This window comes from Hippocampus bargibanti, linkage group LG19 (assembly GCF_051943395.1).
Source record: "Hippocampus bargibanti isolate YZ-2025 linkage group LG19, ASM5194339v1, whole genome shotgun sequence".
In the NCBI taxonomy this organism is placed as follows: domain Eukaryota; kingdom Metazoa; phylum Chordata; class Actinopteri; order Syngnathiformes; family Syngnathidae; genus Hippocampus; species Hippocampus bargibanti.
In genome coordinates this window covers 6,739,509-6,758,742 of record NC_142752.1, presented here as the reverse complement: position 1 = coordinate 6,758,742, position 19,234 = coordinate 6,739,509, and the positions used below count along the sequence as shown (strand labels likewise).

General features: G+C 40.6%; 4 protein-coding genes and 1 non-coding gene across 6 annotated transcripts in view; 4 read left to right on the top strand and 1 right to left on the bottom strand.

Annotated features, from left to right (window-relative positions):
* Window positions 1-5,031, bottom strand: part of mthfd1l (methylenetetrahydrofolate dehydrogenase (NADP+ dependent) 1 like) — a 30,452-nt gene extending 25,421 nt beyond the window's left edge. Inside the window, exons 1-12 of the mRNA XM_089021703.1 lie at window positions 4,305-5,031; window positions 3,618-3,702; window positions 3,493-3,543; window positions 3,336-3,386; window positions 2,739-2,863; window positions 2,047-2,147; window positions 1,798-1,934; window positions 1,609-1,720; window positions 1,378-1,439; window positions 1,004-1,101; window positions 754-927; window positions 554-690 (exon numbers count right to left, since the gene is read on the bottom strand). Coding sequence (XP_088877829.1) covers window positions 554-690; window positions 754-927; window positions 1,004-1,101; window positions 1,378-1,439; window positions 1,609-1,720; window positions 1,798-1,934; window positions 2,047-2,147; window positions 2,739-2,863; window positions 3,336-3,386; window positions 3,493-3,543; window positions 3,618-3,702; window positions 4,305-4,546 — 1,375 coding nt within the window. The 5' untranslated portion in view covers window positions 4,547-5,031. The remainder of the gene's footprint in view (window positions 1-553; window positions 691-753; window positions 928-1,003; window positions 1,102-1,377; window positions 1,440-1,608; window positions 1,721-1,797; window positions 1,935-2,046; window positions 2,148-2,738; window positions 2,864-3,335; window positions 3,387-3,492; window positions 3,544-3,617; window positions 3,703-4,304) is intronic.
* A 369-nt stretch (window positions 5,032-5,400) lies between these two features.
* Window positions 5,401-8,921, top strand: stx11b.1 (syntaxin 11b, tandem duplicate 1). The gene is made up of 2 exons (XM_089021704.1): window positions 5,401-5,541; window positions 7,161-8,921. Exon 2 carries the CDS (start codon window positions 7,169-7,171, stop codon window positions 8,063-8,065), a length of 897 nt encoding a protein of 298 aa, XP_088877830.1. The 5' UTR covers window positions 5,401-5,541; window positions 7,161-7,168; the 3' UTR covers window positions 8,066-8,921.
* LOC148883794 (syntaxin-11-like) lies at window positions 5,441-12,070 on the top strand. Of its 2 annotated transcripts, none has more exons than XM_089021706.1 (2): window positions 5,441-5,541; window positions 10,612-12,070. In XM_089021706.1, the coding sequence occupies exon 2, from the start codon at window positions 10,619-10,621 to the stop codon at window positions 11,495-11,497; it is 879 nt and encodes a 292-aa protein (XP_088877832.1). In that variant the 5' UTR covers window positions 5,441-5,541; window positions 10,612-10,618; the 3' UTR covers window positions 11,498-12,070. The 2 variants fall into 2 exon arrangements, with proteins under 2 accessions (XP_088877832.1, XP_088877831.1); XM_089021705.1 differs by lacking the exon at window positions 5,441-5,541 and adding an exon at window positions 9,218-9,406 and having other exon boundaries at window positions 10,612-12,069.
* Window positions 12,071-13,691: 1,621 nt separating this feature from the next.
* On the top strand, window positions 13,692-13,774 carry trnal-uaa (transfer RNA leucine (anticodon UAA)). Its single transcript has one exon. It is a non-coding gene; the product is annotated as a tRNA-Leu (tRNA).
* Window positions 13,775-15,976: 2,202 nt separating this feature from the next.
* Window positions 15,977-18,584, top strand: clec11a (C-type lectin domain containing 11A). Its single transcript, XM_089021952.1, is given in 6 exon segments — window positions 15,977-16,271; window positions 16,645-16,759; window positions 16,881-16,967; window positions 16,970-16,987; window positions 17,066-17,149; window positions 17,875-18,584. Coding segments are annotated over 6 exon segments (807 nt in total). The 5' UTR covers window positions 15,977-16,181; the 3' UTR covers window positions 18,288-18,584.
* The last annotated feature ends 650 nt before the right edge of the window (window positions 18,585-19,234 follow it).

The window sequence follows — 19,234 nt, the reverse complement described above, 5'->3', positions numbered from 1 at the left end:
TTTCCAACGCTGTATTGAATGTTGATGTAGTCCAAAAACTAAATATTCTGTGTGTCCTGGAAGTCAAGTGACAATGACAAAAACCCTGGCACTGGAGTGGAGTGGACACATTTTTGCACATGTCTGGCAGTGAACGAGTTAGTTAGTGGACTAGTGGATTGAATTGCATTTTATTTTTGTTTTGGGGACATTAAATTTACACTTCACTACTTTCAATGTTGCCTTATGAAAATATTTATTATATTCTTATTTAAATTATATATATATATATATATTATTTAAAATACTATTGCAGATCATCTAGCAGTGAATTTTGCATCAATTTAGGAGAGCTGTCATGACTAGGTCATGACCTAAAGGAATTCTCAATAAAACAATAAAACAATAAAATAAAATTTTAAAAAAATTTTGAAAACGCCTCTCAGTACTTAGTAGTGCACACTCATGCACTGTCATTTAGTCGACTGAGTGCTGGTTTAGATCAGAGGTGTCAAACTTGTCTCATTTGTGGATCTCGTGGTTGAGATGACCAACAATGGCACATTGTCCTTACCCTTAACCCCAAAGGTGGGTCCCTGAGAGGGTTGTCGTAGACAGGCGAATGAGTTAAGCTTCAGGTGAGCGGACAAGCCCTGCACTAAGCCGATGGTCACGGTGCTCTTCCCTTCGCCAAGGGGGGTCGGAGTTACGCTAATGGAAAGAGACAGTGTAGATTTTGAAGGGGTGAAGGCAAAAGTGATGACATTAACTCACCCTGCAACCAGGACGTATTTGCCGTCAGGCTGTGCTCTGAGGCGGTCTAATAGGGAGAGGCGGACTTTGGCTTTACTTCTGCCGTAAGCTTCGAGCTCTTCCGGCAACAGGCCGATCTCCTGCGCTAACTGTTCAACTGCCTTGGGTGTTTGAGCTCTGGAAATCTCAATGTCACTGGCAAAAAAAAATAAAGCCACATTCAAATCAGTCCATTTAAGAGTTACGCAGAAATGGCTAAATGTTGATGTACCTTGGTACGGGCATCAAGGGCTGTAGTTTGAGACTGCGAAGTCGCCAGGATCGATACTGCTGTTCCTGGAGCCTTCGACTGCTGCTGTGCACCACATTCTAATACACACACACACACACACACACACACACACACACACACACACACACACACACACACACACACACACACACACACACACACACACACACACACACACACACACACACACACACACACACACACACACACACACACACACACACACACACACACACACACACACACACACACACACACACACACGCACACACGCACACACACACACACAAACTACACTTAGAATGCAATAAAGTTAGAAAAATAAGTCATCCTGGCCGGCAAAGGGGGCATACCTGTATTCTGTATGCCGCTGTCAGATACGCCAATCCGGACTTTGAAGACAGACCAGATTCATCTGAAAATGCACAAAGTGATTGAATGCTTTTATTTTACTGTATTCCCACGAACATTTTTTTTCAGACTCTGACAATTATAATGTTTTTTTGAAAGTTTATTCCCTGTATGTGGCGCAGTATCAAATATCCTACTGCGGTCCAGTGGTAGAGTGCCATTGCTAGCAGTACCTCTGTCTAGTGTGGGGCCCCAACGGATGACCGCAGACCCTGGCTTGATCCACGTGGACGGAATGTCAAGATGATCTGCCCCCAGTAGGACTACAGCATCAGCCTCCATCACCTGTGAAAAAAAATCACCAGGATGATTAATCAAAACAACAGCAGTCAATAGAAGCCACAAAAAAGAGTAAAACATACTTGACTCTGTCGGTTCTTGGTATTGGGATGACTTTTGAGAACTACCATTCCACTTCTCTCCAGGAAGCACTGCAGCGCCACTGCAGGAGTTCCTTCAGAAACGATCATTGCCACTTTTCTTCCTTCTACAGGAGAGTCTAAAGCAAAATATTTATTCCGGTCACTCATTCCAGTCAGCGAGAATTTTTTTGAACCCCAAAAGACCAAAAAAGACCCCAAAAGACCACAAAACGTGCAGAGTTAACTCACCGTGTTTTTGCAACAGATCCATGATGGCGCTCACAACAGGCGGCACAAAGCCTTTTTCCAGGTCCCCTTGCACCAAACGACCCATGTTCAAATATGTGATCCTGTTGTAAAAGATGGATGGAGAGAAGCACATGTATTGAGATTTGTCTACCCTTAGTCAAGGAATATGCAACAACCCTGTCTAAATGCTATTTTCTCATGAAGCACAAATGAAAAATGTATTAAAGCGTTACTATCTTTGTCAAATGCTGTAATTACAATTACAATAGACCAATGAGATAAAAATGGTAGGGAAAGACCAAAATCATGACCAGTGGATGATTTGACCAAGATTTTCAGGTACCTACTTCCCAACTGACAATATCAGAGAGGCATCCGTTGAAAAAAAAAGTTTAAAAAGCTGTACAAAAAGTGTTACTTTAGTTCAAGGTGGACTACTTTTCTGTTATACGGCGTGGTGACGCCATCTTGTGGTGTCCTGATGTAGAGGAACTGGGAGATGAGCGTTTTGACAATTGTACTTTTTCGGGGATGGCATTAAATACTCGATTACAACAATTACTCATAACCAAGCCCAGCCCCCCATGTCATTTTAAAGACACACTTTAAATCAGAATCAGAAAGCCTTTAATAGTCCCACAATGGGGAAATGTAAACCTCTCTACAAAATGTGCAGTGTAGCAGGTTTTTACCCATCTACGTCCTTCTCAGGTTGGAGAACGTCGAGCAAGCGGCTGGTGAGGGAAGCAGGAGGAAGGTGGAGGTAGATGCCATGCACCCCGGGGTCCTCGTTCAGCTTCGACACCTCCTCGACAATCTATTCATGCGGACAAAACAAACGTGTGATGCAACTGGAGCTAACAGCTGAAGGCATTTAAAAAAATGGAACACACATCGGGTCATTTCGGGACATGAAGAATGTGTTCACATAAAAAAAGAACATTGAAGTCGCCGATCGCCAATTTCCATGGATTAGTTTATTCTTTTTTGCTGATGATTACGCCAATCAATGAAAACAAATAGCAAAATATTTATTTGAAATATGCACTATTGATACAACTTCACGCCAACATGGTGAAAGACCGATAAATAGTCATGAAAAGGACCAAGATCCAACGTGAAGTCAATTTTGCTTCAATTCAGAAGTCACAGTTGAGCAATCATCAAATTGGATTTTGCAGTGCAGATGTGACTGATCACATGCCGTGCAAACAAACAGCCAAAGGAATGTGAGGAGACTCGCAAAAGATGGAAGTGACTGTTGAGTTTGACTTTTTTTCTCCACTTACTTCATCTTCGCTGGCCTTGGCTAGACAGATCTGTGTGACATTTAAGCCGACCTGTGGGAGAATATCATGAAAAAAGGGATTGTCTACAATGTGGTATAGAATGATTAGGACCAGAAAAAAGACAGGGGGTTAGTTATTCATTCAAAATAACTTTTACCTTTCCTGCTATTTTCTTATTGATCTCCAACAGGCTGTCATCTTCACCCACCTTTAAAATAAAATTACTCTAAAGTCATGTAATGTTTTAACGGAGCTTGAGTAAAATATAAAAGCCATTCGTACCTGTATGATAGCAAGCAGTGGCTGGACTGCTATATTCTTTCTCTGCAGGGCCACGATTGCCTCTTTGTTGGTTTGTATCACATCCCTATGACAGAAAAAAAGGAATAGAATAAAATCGTTTTATAGTGACATATGACCCAATGTTTTATTTTGCTTTTGATAAGCGACTGGATCTTATTTTACCACCCAACATCAACATATATGAAACAGTACATAGTCCTAAAATGTACATGAACAGTCAGATATGTTCATTTTGTACAACGAAATTGAGGAAAGGTGATAAAACACATTTTTCCACCACAAAAATAAAAAGAAAACGGGGCATAATAGATAGATTCACACATTATTCAACATCATACTACGGAAGAAATGAGTGCTCGGGGAACCAAGCCATAACAAGACACTGAATGCATTGGGCATCCATCATGACGAAACGTGTATGCGTTTAACTCAACGAAATTTAATAATCCACCATCGTCCTGGTGTTGAACTACCATATTGTAGGTAACCAAGAGGCGAGGTTACATCAGCAGGCGGCACTGGGAAGCTTCTAATCATACCCGGAAAACGTGTATTTTTGCCAAACACGTACCGGAAGTGTCGAGCAGCCGAAAGATAACTTGAGACTCAACGTTTTGGCTACATGTCAACAGAGCAATACAAATAAACAAACGTAATCTCGTTTACCTGAGAGAAAGGTCGTAGTCAGGTCCATCTGGTTTCGGCGATTGTTTCACAAAGTAATCGGACAGTTTAGCGCTGGTGCCGCTGGGAGCCGAAACGCTCGCCGCCCGCACCAAAACCCGGCTGGGAGCCACGCCGACCGAGTGGCATCTCTGCATTGACCCACCGACCCGGCTTCCGTGTCGGGAATGGTGCATCCGAAGTGCGGCGTTGCCACAAGCGTTACGAATTGCGGATAATTTCATTTTCGCTTCTTCGTTCCTTATTTAAAAAAAATATATAAAAACTGTCTGATAACTTGGTGACTTCGAGCAGCGAGGTCGCCAACGAGCAAGTGACGTCAGGACCCCGATGGATGCTTGCCCTCTTCAAAGACCGTATGAAAAGTGGGAGTGTCAACAACCGACAAAACGACGGAAAAAATGCTGTCCTTGCCCCAAACGAAGAAGGCATCGATTACTTAGGACACATGTAACACTTTTCTTTGTGACAAATACACATTTTACGACAAATTGTGATCACGTGGTAAAAAATTGACATGGAATATTCTCAATTTATATTTGAAAGCAATCGTGTGGCAAAAGTTACACGTAAGTACGTCTTGGCAACGGTTTAATCGACCAAGAGACGCAAATTAATATTTTTATAAACTAGAGAAAAACCTGAATCTTCCGATTTTCCCATTTATCTACCCACCTGTTGTATTTCTTTGGCCTTCATGCAAAAGGTTGTGATTTCTTATCTACCCGTTATTAATAATTTTTCTACATCTTCAAGACCGTTCCAAAACAGGAGGTTGCCCCCGGCATGCGTTAGCGTGTCCGCCATATTGAATGTGTCAATTGACAAGACATCTCAGTTAATTTAGCTGTTTAAATTAGGATTACCAATAGCAATCGTAAACTAAACTTCAAACAACCATTACAAGCAAAATCAGTGAACACAACAAACGTGGTGTATAATTTTGGTCAATTTAGTAATTCAATTTAGTCACTTAAGATCTGTGCTCCAGCTGCTGATCACACCTTTTTGGGGATACTTCACGTCACAAACTCACCAGTCTTCATTCCTGTCTCATGGCTTCTGACTTTGCACAAAACTCAACCGACGTCGGCGGCCAGTGATTTCTGCTCCCTGCATGCAGATGTAGGGCGTCACCATTGCGGCTCCCTGCACTTTGGGATGGTACTGGGATACCAGGCACCTCAATTTTAAGACAAACACAGGACTAACAATAAAGGTAAGACCCTTTTATTACGCCGTTGCACTGAAGGGTTAAATGTGTGTCATTGAGCACTTTAAAATTCACCTTAGTGGATTCAAATTGTGTATAAAAATGGGTCAGGTGCATGAAACACCATGTGACTCATTTGTGTTGTTTATTCACTGCACCATTACGTTTAGTGTAATAGAAAGTGTGTCAAAATAACCATTCAATAACTGTTGTGTGTTATTTTGAATCCCACTAGATCAGCTCGTAAGAAATATTATAGGTGCATCTCAATATTTTTTTTTAAATATTGAATTATACAATTCATTTATTTCAGTTTTTCGCTTCAAATTGTGGAACTTATCATAAAAGATTCATAAAATATATTTGAAAACATTTCCAAAGACCAATTTCTTCATTATTTTGAGATTAAAAGCAGTTTCGGGTTGTTTCCAATGTCAAATTTAAATTCTAATTCATTGAATGGGGCAAACTTTTGGCTGATAAATGAAATCATCAAAATTCTACAAAAATAAATCACATTTCGCTCTGGATTCAAGTATGCAGGGAAATATAATACCATTATACATAAAAATCTTTTTGAATAAAGATACAATCATAGATTAAGTTTTCTGTAATATTCTAATAAGAATACATTTAATTTGCCTTTCAAAGCTCCTTATTATTAGCCATAGTCATCCCTGTGTTACTATTCTCAATTATTTGCCTTTATTTTATTTTTTATGCATTAACAGATGACAATACTTATCTGACAACCTCTATGTACACATGGCATACCTCTTTGCTGATAAAAAAATATGAGCTCCAAAAGCATCGCTTACGATATTGTCTTATAATGCACGGTATCTATTGAACATGATGCGTTGTCCCGGATAAGAAGTAAAAATAAATACTGGGACAACGACTTTAGTCACATGATAAGTGAAAGAAACCAGTTTAGTGAGGCCCAAGAACTTCAAAAGTATTCTATTGAAAACCTGTCCGGCCACTGCCGGGCACTGGGTGGATTCCACTTTGAAGAAAGAAGGCATTCTGATTTTTTTTGTGTAGATATTTGCCTGAATATAACCTTTTATGGAAGAATCTCTGAAAAACTTTAAGGTCAGGCTAGAAAGACACACCCAAGTAACCGACTAGGTTCACTACCAATGGTGACAAAAGTACCCACACTCTGTTCCTAAGTCAAAGTATGTAGAATTGAGTACAGATAGAAGTACTTCAGTGAAAAGAGAATTCAACCACTTAAATGTGTGATTCTTTACCCAACCAGAAAGGGAAAAAAATACTGTGTATTGTTTTAGAGCTTGCGAGCAAGGGCTTGACTTGCAACAAGCTAAATGGATTACGTGTGAACAGATGAAAAGTGTATTTATTTATTTTTAAATTAGCTTTTCACTTAAAATTACACATTATGTGTTTATTTTTTGTTTTTGTTTTTGTTAAGGTGATGTTAGGAAGCCGCAAAATATGATACATTTGCCACAAATAATTTAAAAAATACAATTCACCGGATGGCTAATGTCACGCCTCAATAAATATTATTGCCATTGATGTTAAAGCCACCAGGTTAAGACAAAAACTGCTTTTGCGTTTCTACGTAAAATCTGTAAACTCACATTTTTTTGTAGCTTACACCATGAGGGACCGACTGAGCAACATGCAGGAATTGTCCAGCAACCACATGGAGCCGATGGAGTATTCCGAGTCGGCTTTATCGGACTCCCTTAGTAACGTGGACCTGGAGGACGAGCTCCCCCATGAGGCGGTGGTGTTCGACAACAGCCCCGCCGTCGCTAAGATCTTCGAGCAGGCTCAGGCTATCCGCAAAGACGTCCAGCTTATTCGTCTGGAGGTGAAACGTCTCCGCGAGCAGAACTCTCGCATGCTCCAAGGCGTCACCACCATGAGCACCATCAAGAGGGACGCGAACAGCATCGGCGCCGATATAAAGACGCGGGCCGAGCGCGTGTTGTCCAACCTGCGGGACATGGATAACACGGCCCGCAAGTTGGATGAAGTTCACGGCCCCAATTCGGCCATCACGCGCATCGCCCGGACCCAGTACGCCTGTCTGAGCAACGGCTTCCGTGACGCTATGTTTGACTATAACGAGGCGGAAATGAGCCACCGCGACAACTGTAAAGCCCAGATCCAAAGGCAGATGGAGATCGTGGGGCGCGAGGTGACCGGCGACGAGGTGGAGGAGATGATCGAGAAAGGTCACTGGAACATCTTTACAGACAACGTCATGGCGGAGGGCAAAACGGCTCGCACGGCTCTATCCAAAATCGAGAAACGCCACCAGGAACTGGTGGACCTGGAGAACCGCATCAAAGGGGTCCACGAGATCTTCCTGGATGTCGCCTTGCTGGTGGAGGAGCAGGGCCCCATGCTCAACTCCATTGAGACCAATGTTCAGAAAACAGACGAGCATTTACAAGATGTGCTTTTTAAACTGGGAAAGGCCAAACGTCACGACAGGAACAATCCGTTTAAACAAATGTTTTGTAGTTGCTTCCCTTGCTTTGACTAAAGCGAGAAACGAAAGCCCGATGTAACAAGATGCATACATTCAACCCGGGAGGAGTTTCAATCACAGTCCTGCAGGTTTATTTCTCTCTTTCCAGGAAGTGAAACGCATAAATTAATGAGAGACATTAGGATAAAAATAATTTTGTGATGACACCCGGATTATTTGTTTGAAAAAATTCCCACTAGAAATGAGAAACCAGATAAGTTTCCACTTCGCGATGCGAACACATTGTAAACATGATTTTATTTTCTTCAACCTCCGTTACACCGGTCAATGACGTCATATCGGCCGATTTTAATAAAAGCTCCTCCCTATTTTGTGCCGTCCCAAAGATTAAAGAATCTTGTTTTCTTACTTTTGATTCTCTGCATGATTTTTCTCTTCATAAATGACCCTATCAATCACCCTATTGCACTATAATTTTGCAAAAAATACTTCAGTCATAATCTCGTAATTAATTTCCAATGTCCTCATTATGTCAAAAGCAACTGAAATTCTTTTTTGATCTGTTTTTAGATACATCTACAAAACTCAGCATCACAAATACAACTCTTTCTTGTTTAGATTTTTACTGCATTTTCTTGACCCTTTTGTAAATACAGGACTGTAAAAAAATAGAATTATTTTCACGCTAATTTGCACAACACGGTTTACCCCCTTCACACACCCTGTAACCTGATTTCATAAAATGTCCTCTGTCGTGACCGCTGTCCACGAAAGGGGTAAATCGTGATCTTCAAAGGTATCGTGATGCCACACTGCTCTGGATTTGTGTTGATGATTTTGATTAATTTATCAATTGTACTGCCTGAACAATCTGTTCTGCATTCAAACATTAAAAATACATATAAATGCGCCTATGTGTCCTTACTTAAACCCTATCGAGAAAAAAAGACTTCTAATGAGAAATAAAAATACCGCTGTCATTGGGAGATTTGTCTAAAAATGATGTTCATTGTGTCTGAGAAAAAAACAGATGAATATTTTAATTTTGGAACGCAATGTACAGAGTCCAGGAGTCATCATAGAATATTTTCAACAACAACAAAAAAAAATCATTGTGGTGTGACACCAATGGGTTTTGATGAACAGGTCTACCCGGTCTTGAACTTCCTTCAATGTAACATACCATTGCAAAGAAGCGAAGAAACCTTCCAGGAAGAATTAGTACGAAGGGAGGGCCTCGAAAGGGATGTGGCTCCTACATGTGCCGTACGTCAGATAGTCAACTTTCCTTGAACGCAGTTCTTATCATGTTCTCACAAACTGTTTGGATTTAATCCATCGGGGGCAGGTGCATTGTGAGATCACTGGATTTGGTGCGAAGAACTCAGAAAAAGGGTAAGCTAAAATTCACTGCGATTTGTAGATGATTAAAGCAATCAAATTAGTGCGGTACAGGTGTTGACTGATCCATGCTTGAAAGAAACGTTCTGGGAGTGTTACTTTCTATAATGATCATGTCGTACATAAAAAAAAAAACTAACACTGATTATGCGCAAGTTACAATTGGACGCAATTGTGTGGCAACATTTATACACAAGCAGGTTTTGACACTATAGACGAGACTTTATTTATTTTTTATACACTATGGAAAAGCTTGTGATGCTTATGTACCCGTTATTAATTTTTTTCTATATCTTCAAGACACTTCCGAAAAGCAGGTTGGTCCCTGTATGCGTCAGTGTGTCGGCCATATTGAATGTGTCAACTGACAAGAAATCTCAGTTAATTTAGCTGTTTAAATTAGGATTATCATTAACAATCTTTAAATGAACTTCAAACAACCATTATAAGTAAATCAGTGAACACAAGCTAAAAATCACTCCGATTTGTAGATGATAAAACCAATCAAATGAGTGCGGTACAGGTGTTGAATGATCAATTCTTGGGAGAAACATTTTGGCAGTGTTACTTTCTCGAATTCCAGTGAGTTTTTCCGATCACCCTTTATTTTGGATTTAATTGCCTATCCTAATAACATCATAAAAGTGTGGTGCGATATCAAAAAGTGGTTTGATATAATTTGGCTATGATCACATACAAAGAGGGAAATTAGCATGGCCATCAGTATCGTCGTAGGAAAGTAAACGTAACCCGAACCAATATAAATAAATCACATGAAACAGTCCCACAAGTTTTATTCTGAATACAGATTGCCGTGAGTCTGTCTGCTATTGATGCTTTTTCATGACTCAAAAATAGTTTCATATTTATCACCCAACTTGACTACATTGAGGCAGATTATATTGACCTGGCAACACAGAACTGAAATCTGATTGGACCAAAATAAAAAAGAAATAAAAATAAAAATCCAACACACAAGCAGTAATGGAGGCACAGCCCTCGAGTGAAACTGAATTAAAGGACACAATTTAATGGAACAATATTTTATTTTAGCCAACTGTGTAGGTTTTGCTAAAACCGGTCACTTTGTTTCACCCTATCAAGTAATTGTACATATTTTGGAGCAGGATCTCAAGCAACGTTGCTATGGTGTACGAGCACCAGAATTGAAAACAATAACAGCGTCTGTTCTTTTCCAGAGGAAGAATGCGGGACATGCTTGAGAGACTGCGCAATGTGAGCGAGGCCTTGGAGGATGAGGACAACATGGAGTACGACGAGAGCAAGCTGCCAAAAACTCAAGAGGCGATCGTCTTTGAGAACTCTTTAGACATTGAGAGCATCCTAAAGGAAGCCGAGTCCATCCGCAAGGAGATTTCTTTACTCCTCTTGGAGGTGGATCGTCTCAAGAAGAACAACGAGCGTTTTCGCACCACTGTCCGTCACCTCGCCGCGGTCAAGCGGGACTCGGATGACATCGCCAGGGGGATCCAGAAGCAAGGGCAAATGCTACATACTCGCATTTCGGCACTGGGTGCGGAGAGTAAAAAGATGGCGGAAAAGGAAGGGCCCAACTCGGCTTCGAGTCGCATCTGCTGCATGCAGTGTGACTCGCTTATCCTTGCCTTCCAAGCCGCCATGGGGACCTACAACCAGGCGGAAGAACTGCAACGTTCCATTTGCAGGGAGCGGATCCAGCGGCAGGCCTCCATATTGGGGACTAAAATCACAGACGAGAAACTAGATGACATTGTCGACAAAGGATTCCAAGGCTGGAACGAATTGTCGCAGACTCTACCGACTCAAGAGGGTCATTCGTCTCGCTGGGCGATGAACGAAATCAAAGACCGACATAAGGAACTGGTGGCACTGGAGGTCCGGCTCAGGGAAGTCCACGAACTGTTCCAGGATGTGGCGGCGCTAACCGAAGAGCAGTGTTGCATGCTGAATAATATCGAAGCCAACGTGTCAAACACTCGGCAATATATTCAGAGAGTCAATGTAGAGATCACAAAGGCAATACAATACAAGAAAAGAAATCCGTTTTTGCAATGTTGCCCGTGTCTACCCTGTTGCAGAAATTAACAAGAACAATAACAGATATTCATATACAGAGATGTATTATATGAGTCATTGATTGGCTGACTCTGTGATACATTAATTCCTTTTTACAATGACACAGACAGTTAATCATGTTTTTGTTACATTTTAGCTGAATTACTGTCAAGCACTTTATTTTGGAGTCAACGGGTCCTCCTCCAAACATCTCCACTTGGTCCAAAAGGCTGCTACTCACCTCTTAAATGAAGGTCAAAACCCCTCCTATTCTGGCCTCCATTCACAGGCTTCCTATTGACTTTAGAGTTCATTTGAAGATTATTTTGTTTTGATGAGAAATGGTCTCGACCGATTTTACCTCTCACCCCCGGTTAGGCAACATACCTCTATGCCTAACTCCTCTTAAAACATTTTTAATGTTTGTTTTTTTGATTCAGAACATCTTTCATTGTATTCACTGTCTTTATATTATTGATTTGTTTCAAGTGTCTTTGTGTATGTGTGAGTCCAACTTGAAGTTCAGCATCTTGTATGTGCCAATGGTTGGTCATTAAAATGTTCAATCAATAACGTTGAGTTGAACCAAGCGACATTTTTTGCCATATCAACAGAAAGGATCGTCTGATAAACAGGTTGACCCACCTCTAAATAAATGAAACTTAAATCAGAATCAGAATCAGAATCAGAATACCTTTATTCGTCCCGCAATGGGGAAATTTGCAGTCCACAGCAGCAATTGAGGAGGGATGGGGTTGGGGTGGGAGTGAAAGGATAGAAAAAGATATTCTAAGCATAACAAAATAAAAATGTCAACTGTATACTGTGCAAATGTAGATGTGCAAAAACCGTTCTATAAACAAGACTGTACATAGTGCAGAATCAAGAAATGCATTTAGATATATTGCAACAACCCATATTTACAAGTGTCCAGTTGTTGTTTTTTTTTTTTTTTTTTTTTCACATGTGATCATTGGGAATTGTGAAGCCTGACAGCAGTCGGTAGGAACGAGCGGCGGTACCTCTCCTTCTTGCAGCGCGGGTGTAACAGTCTCTGGCTAAAGGAGCTACCCAGAGCTGTCAGGATGGGCAGGAGGGGGTGGGAGGGGCTGTCCGTCATAGCTTTTAGTTTAGCTAGCGTAAATGTACAGTTGGAATCGGAGCTCCCGACCTGGTAAGGAAACAAAACTTTTCCATAAGAGCTGCTCTATTGGCTTTAAGTGACATTGGAGGACTATTGAACATCAGAGATTATAAAACACAATCCCACCAGATATTCTGTGTTTTAATGAGATCTCTGGAAATTAACGAGGAGAAGCTACGTCTTTGAAAGTCTCTGAGCACTATTTATTCAGAATCAGAAAACCTTTATTTGTCCCACAATGGGGAAATTTGCAGTCCACAGCAGCTATTTGAAAGGGGATGTGGTGGGGTGTGTGTGTGCGCGTGTGTGTTCGTGTGTGTGTGTGTGTGTGTGTGCGTGTGCGTGTGCGTGTGTGTGTGTGTGTGTGTGTGTGAAAGAATAGAAAAACATTGGGTTATGTTGCACCTTCGGACAAGTAAGTGGAAGTTTCATTTACCTATCGTGCATCTTTTGAGGATGTGGCATCCAAGTCATGGGGTCAAAAGTTGATGTGTGTCTTGGCTACCAAATTGTAAACGTTCCAGGCGTTAGTTGGAAAGTGCAGATCATTTGGCAATTGTGACACTGGCATTATAGTCTCCAACCATAACAAACGGTTTGTACATGCAAAATATCTTTTCAACAAAACCTTATAAGCATCCCTTTCAAATACGCTCGGAACTTATCTAAAACGACAATAAATAAGTAAACAGAAGTCCTACCTATATATGTAGTTGAACTGCTGTGGTCCGTAGTGACCCCAAAAGGTTAACATGGGTGTTGTAAACAACATCAGGACAAACTTTTGTGTTTACAAATGCACTCAAACAAATCAGCAATACTTATTCTATTTGATAAGTACGGTAAAACCTAAAGCCATTGTCATGTACGACACTGTAGTATGTCGTATGTAGGCTCGCTATCGCGATGAACACACGTAATTTCTGGCTACCATATCTCGACAAAAAGCAAATTGCTGTTAATGCTGTTTGGTAACGACACTTCGTGAAAGACACTTTTTGCTGCAATATAACATATCAGTGGTTTATCAAAAAGGTATCTATTATATATGATGTTGGGATCTGAAGCATCGCCATACGCACCAGGATGGCCGAGTGGTTAAGGCGTTGGACTTAAGATCCAATGGACATATGTCCGCGTGGGTTCGAACCCCACTCCTGGTAGCTTAATTTTGATTACAATTTCAGTCGTGAAATCGAAAATTCCCATAAAAAATAATTACAGTAATTGTTTAATCCTTATATTGAAAACCCCGATCCCAGGAATTACTTAATTATGCCGTGCGTTTTGTGTCAACAAATATATACTGGAAACTTGAACCAATCGACGTGGTTTATTCTTTTCCATTCCTTATCTGACCAATGGCAAATGAGAAAAGACGGACGTCTACCATGAATGCGGAAGTGGAGAAAAAGGAAGTTCAAATACAACGAAAATAAAAACGAATGAAAATAACTAATTCTATTTTAAACACATTTTGGCATCGTTTTCCTCCGTAAAAGTAATATACTGTGTCAAAACATGTGTACTAATATTGACCAAATGTCGTAATTGTATTTTTAACTTGCTTTTTCTATACATCCGCATTCCATTGCGCGTCCGTCCATTCTCGCTTTCCATTGGTCAGATAAGGAAAGAGAAAACCAGGAAGCCACGCCGATTGGTCCAAAATACCAGAGATGTTCTGCCTTTATAACGACACATGGTAACATTGGGGCAAATGAGTTCATCACTAGAATCACATTTTTATTATTATTCATTTTTAATTTTATTTTCTTAACTTGATTTTTCGATACTTCCGCATTCCAGTACGCGTCTGTTTTTTTCTCATTTGCCATTGCCATTGATCAGATAAGGAACTGGAAATGAATAATCCACGTCGATTGGTCCAAGTTACCAATACTGTATGTCTTTTGTTGCTTATTGATTTACTTCTATTGTTCAATGTTGTTCCCAAATAAAATGTTCAAATCAAATACAATGTACCTTCACACAGGGAAATAATGCCTACTTGTTCGGGCCTCAGGAATTCATGTCTGGTCCTGGGCTGAAAATCGAACACAGAGTATGAGAGCATAACCACTGGGCACACCATGCTACTTTCTCCGTTTCCAGGTACTGTAATGCAAAATTATCTACCCCTGAGAACGATCAGTTTGAATAAAAATCATTAATAGTGGACGTGAGTGTGTGATTGTGCGCGTGTGTGTGCGTGCGTGCACGCACGCTATGAACTGAGGTGCCTCTGTCCGAACGAGCCGCCGGCAGCCAACATCCTTCAGAAGCCTGAATGGTTACATTCTTTCACCAGACATCGTTGAAAATTTGGTTATATCATTCCGAGTTGACGGCGTGCAAATATTCTGTTTCGCGTCTCCGAGCAAGGGAACAAACTCAATTTAAAACGATTGAAAAAAAATCTAAATTAATGAAATCTCAGATAACAAGGACAGTTTTCGTGTGCAACAAAAACAGCATGTCGATGTTGACAAATAATACAATACTTCACGAGTTGATCAATGCAATTCCAAAGTTTTGCCACTAAGTGGTGCATGAAACCACGTTTCCAATGGAAGCTCATTGTTGCACATTTTGGACATTTACTAAATATTTCCCCACTCTAAATTCTAAAATGATAAGTTTCTAGGGTCAGTCTCTTCACTCTAATTTGGTAATCAATATGCAACAAGTAAACAAAGCATCTATCAGACAGTTTATCATTTTTCCTCCTTTCCTTTCATTGTTAGTTTACACAAATAAATGATCTTTATCATGTTTTAGAGAGCTAAAGTGTGGACCAAAGAAAACAATTTTCTTCTGGAAAGACAAACAAGACTCTTGTTTTATTTTAATTGGCTCAAACACCAAAATGACATCTGTGCTTTTGAAGTGACCATTGTTCCCTGCCAGTACATTTAACAAAGTCCTAATTTGGATACATTTAAGATAAAACATTACATTTATGGACTATTATTGAACTGTTTACATACAAAAAGATATACTCAAACAAACAATAAATGACTGGACATTTCTAGGTATGTCCCAAAATCAAAATCCTTTATTTTTTTTTCTTCACAGTATCTTATTCTTATGTGCCTTATGTGCCACAGTATCTTATTCTCATGTATAGTAAGGCGTTTTTAGCGCAAAAACGACCATGTATAGTCAGGCTTTTTTTGTCCAAAAAACGACCATGTATAGTAAGGCTTTTTTAGCGCAAAAAACGACCATGTATAGTAAGGCTTTTTTAGCGCAAAAAACGACCATGTATATTAAGGCTTTTTAGCGCACACAGAGTGGACATGGGACAGAGACAGGAAAACCCAAAAGGCTTTCCTGTTTGGCAACGAGTAAGTGACGCCCTGAAAGCAAAACAAGAGAAGCAGTGGGGATAGAATCACAATATTTGGAAATTGACATCATTTTTTTCAAACATTTTTTTCCAGTATTCCCACCGCGCAGTGTCTCTGGGGGAGGTGTGAGTCAGGAAAGTGAGAGAGACGTAGGAAGGAAGAGTGGAGAGAAAGTGAGATTTTTAGCTTGCGTCTTCCAGAAGTTTAAGGTTTGAAAATGGGACCCGTCGCCAGGTCGCTCGCTCTGCTGTTATGTTCGTGTTCTCTGGGCTGCTGTCTTCCTGCCGGGACGCCGAAACCAACACAGGTCAGGATTATATTATACTGAGCTTTTGACCGTCTCAAGTCAACTTCATATCATTCTGTCGATACCATTATTTGTTGTTCAAATTGTTTTGAAAAGTAAAAAAATGAGTGCACTCAAGGACCCACTCCCAGGAGCAATGAGATCATGAACGAATAACATTGGGAATGGTTACACCGCCCCCAAGTTGGACAAAAGTGACTCAATTTTATCTTAAAAGAATAATTTTATCTTATTTTAATTGTATTATTTGTAGCTCATTTCTGTCATAATCATTTTAAGGCAATGTGATGTCAATATTGTGTTTTATGTTATCTTTATTTTAATGTAATTGTATCTATTTATTTATTTTTTATTTGGTGGGGGTGTATATCAGCTATCTTTTCCAGATGTGAAAAAGTCCAGAGGAGATGTTCCCGACATCATTCCAACATCGGAAGTGGAGCCTACAAATGCGGCGTCCGACTTTGAAACCTCCTATAACTATGTTTGTGCGTCTTCATGCCAATTATTTTTTTTTTATTCATTTGTTAAAATTGTTCAACTTTTGATAATTTGCCCCACTGTGGAAATTTTTTTACCAGAGTAACATTGTGTCGTCTTTTTGCACAGTGTCCAGACTGGCCGGAATGGACCAGGCTATTCACAAACTCAACGTAGGCCACTACACTCTGGATGTCAGCATGGACCAACTCATTGAGCGTTATCCAGGATGGATGGTACCTAGTTACGCTAATGCTAACCAGCGTTACTTCCTGGTTCCACTGATGTTTTCTCTCCATTCGCCAATATGGCAGCCAAGGTGGCAGAGCTGGAGGACAAAATCCGTGAAGTTTTCCAACACAGCAAAGACAATCGCAAAGAGACTGGAAGACTAGAAGGTAAGCTTATTTTTAGACCCTTTCAGACTATTAGCTTGGAAGACCCTGCTGGGGAGGTGGAAATGCATTTTGGGCAGGACAAGGAACCCTTTATCTCCAAGAAATAATGACTAAATGTACCTGTCCGGTCGGTATGGCTAATGAGACAATGAAAAAAATAATGTAACAGGTGCTCAAGTCAAAATGGCTGAAGTATCAGTGCCATTAACTCATTCACTGCCATGTCTGAATTTATTTGGGAACTGAAAATATGATGGAGAGTGCCATTCCTGAATGTTTGAGGGTTTAGTTTTTTCATGCTTGGTGGCCGATAAAGCGCTGGTTATGGCCTCTGGCAATGTTTTTTTTTTCTACAAGGGGGTAGCATGTCCTTGTTTCCATGTTAGCGCTTTATTCCAGCTTCAGCTGTTGTTAAAGCGCTGTATAAACCAATATGTATGTTTTGCATTTTATTTTGGACAGCCACCCTCATTTCAAGCTCAAATAACTCCAGACACATATAATTTAGGAATGAACTCTTTCTCTGATGACAGTAAGAGGTTTCTAACGCTGTCTTGAATGTTTATGTCGTCCTAAAACTCAATACAGTATTCTGTGTGTCCTGGAAGTCAGGTGATAATGACAAATACCCTGGCACTGGAGTGGACACAATTTTGTACATGCCTAGTAGTGAATGAGTTAATATCAACATCTGAATCTGTGTTTTTTTTTTCTGTGACCATCAGGTTGCCAAAAGGGCCTGCGTATGGGTTACAAATGCTACCTTGTGTACCACAACTATGAGGACTACGCAGGGGCTTCCCGGAAGTGCCTGGAGCGTGGTGGTCGCATGGCAATGCCACGAGACCGCCGCGAACAGGAGGCGCTTGCCGACTACGTCAAATCTTTCTTCCAACCGGGCAATTGGCCCGTGTGGCTTGGCGTCAACGACCTGGCGACCGAGGGCATATATATTTTTGACGATGGCACGCCCGTCTCCTACTTCCAATGGCGCAGGCACTTCCTGTCCGGCCAGCCGGACGGCGGCAAGCGGGAGAACTGCGTGGCGATGGCGTCAGATGACGGTGACTGGTGGGACCACTATTGCGACAGGGCTATGAACTACATGTGTGAGTTTGATGACAGGGTGGCGCTTTAGATGAAATTCGAGCTCTGCATTCGAACCTTAAGATTGAGACAAAATTCGCCGCTGCCATGGGCCTTTACCTACAAACTCAGCAGTGCACACAATTAAACACACTTTAAACCCATTTTAGTCGTCTTTTACGGTTGAGTGGTGATAGAGATTATCTCTGACAAGTGGATAGCTGTAGTTAAGTAGCTAGCTACCTGAGGTTAATCTACCAATATCCAGCTCAGACAACTTTCATGAAAACTTTGAAGACAACTTTCATGTTCACTTTTATTCTCCAGTTTTCTTAAAAACACTGAATTACACACAGAAAGAAAAAAAAGATGGACGATGTGTCTGGTAACATAAAATGTATTCTGAATTCCACATAAAGGTGAAGGTGTCTAAAGACTCTTATCTGATTGAGTCATATTACACCACAGAAATATTTTTACATGTCATCTTGTATTTTTCATTTTTTTTTCCCGCAATGATTATTCCATATACAATAGATTCTGTTTTCCCGACAGATCTATGCAAATAAAGGCTCAAATTAAAGATGGATGGATAGATGTCATTTTAATTTGATGTGTGCAAAGGTCACCACTTGGGCTCAGAAACTATATCCTTGCAAATTTTCGTACCGCCATTGAAAAGTACTAACACAATGAAATGCAGAACATATCACAATAAGTTCCTTATGACTCTGGTGTGATGCTAAAAATGTCCAGATAGTTCAAGACAGTACCAGAGAGAATGTGATTTGCAACATGCAGTTGTTCTCCATGTGCGCAGAATTGTCTTTCTAGTGGGACAAAGAGCACAAGAACACGAGACTTTATCCGGCATATTGAATGAATGTTAAAACAAGCTTTCCAAAGGCGTGTCATTTGAGCCGTCTGGTTTGTGTAACTGAGCTGTGTTGAGTTAGCATCCACAAGGGGGCCTTGACAGCCAAGAAGTTGAAGGCCTAA

What these genes read in the sequence shown, in the direction of transcription:
- stx11b.1 (XM_089021704.1), top strand. Translation starts at nt 7,169, where the DNA reads ATGAGGGACCGACTGAGCAACATGCAGGAATTGTCCAGCAACCACATG.
- LOC148883794 (XM_089021706.1), top strand. Translation starts at nt 10,619, where the DNA reads ATGCGGGACATGCTTGAGAGACTGCGCAATGTGAGCGAGGCCTTGGAG.